This window comes from Sinocyclocheilus anshuiensis, unplaced genomic scaffold (assembly GCF_001515605.1).
Source record: "Sinocyclocheilus anshuiensis isolate Anshui unplaced genomic scaffold, SAMN03320099.WGS_v1.1 scaffold34, whole genome shotgun sequence".
In the NCBI taxonomy this organism is placed as follows: Eukaryota; Metazoa; Chordata; class Actinopteri; order Cypriniformes; family Cyprinidae; genus Sinocyclocheilus; species Sinocyclocheilus anshuiensis.
The window spans coordinates 68,891-69,538 of NW_015544124.1; the positions used below are offsets into that span (position 1 = coordinate 68,891).

Consider the following 648-nt stretch of genomic DNA (forward strand, 5'->3'; position numbering starts at 1 on the left):
TTGTGTGTGTGTGTGTGTGTGTGTGTGTGTGTGAATGTGTGCAGTGTTTTTGACATGGGTGAACTGCTACAGTGTGCGTTTGGCCACACGGATCCAGGACGCCTTTACCGTGGGGAAGCTTCTGGCTCTGGGGCTCATCATTACTGTCGGTTTAGTGCAGATCTTTGGAGGTGAGAGCGTCACGTATATTTATATGGATATCTAGAGACCCAGATGTTAATAAGGTATGATTCATTGAAAAGTTTATAGTTAATTAATTAGAATCATAAAGAAGAACATCAACATGTAAATAAATAAATCAATAAGCAATTATCAGTTAAATCCCCTATTTGTAAATATAGTAAATGCCGTAAAGAAATAGTTCACCCAGAAATGAAAATTTACTCAACTTCAAGTCATTCCAGACATCATCTTTTATGTTCCACAGAAGAAAGACAGTCATGCAGGTTTGTAACGACATGATGTTCAGTAAATAATGACAGAGTTTTTTTGTGAATTCTGCATTTTATGGATAGATGTGGCTCAACATAATGGAGCTGAGCAAACTGCTCTCAAGAAAAGTCTGAAAATCTTTATATATATATATACAGTGGGTACGGAAAGTATTCAGACCCCCTTCAATTTTTCACTCTTTGTTATATTGCAGCC

General features: G+C 36.9%; 1 protein-coding gene across 2 annotated transcripts in view; it reads left to right on the top strand.

Annotated features, from left to right (window-relative positions):
- Positions 1–648, top strand: part of LOC107694835 (asc-type amino acid transporter 1) — a 15,958-nt gene that overhangs the window by 8,807 nt on the left and 6,503 nt on the right. For both annotated transcript variants that reach the window (XM_016494534.1, XM_016494533.1), the window contains one exon: positions 45–170. In XM_016494534.1, the coding sequence (XP_016350020.1) occupies positions 45–170 (126 nt within the window). The remainder of the gene's footprint in view (positions 1–44; positions 171–648) is intronic.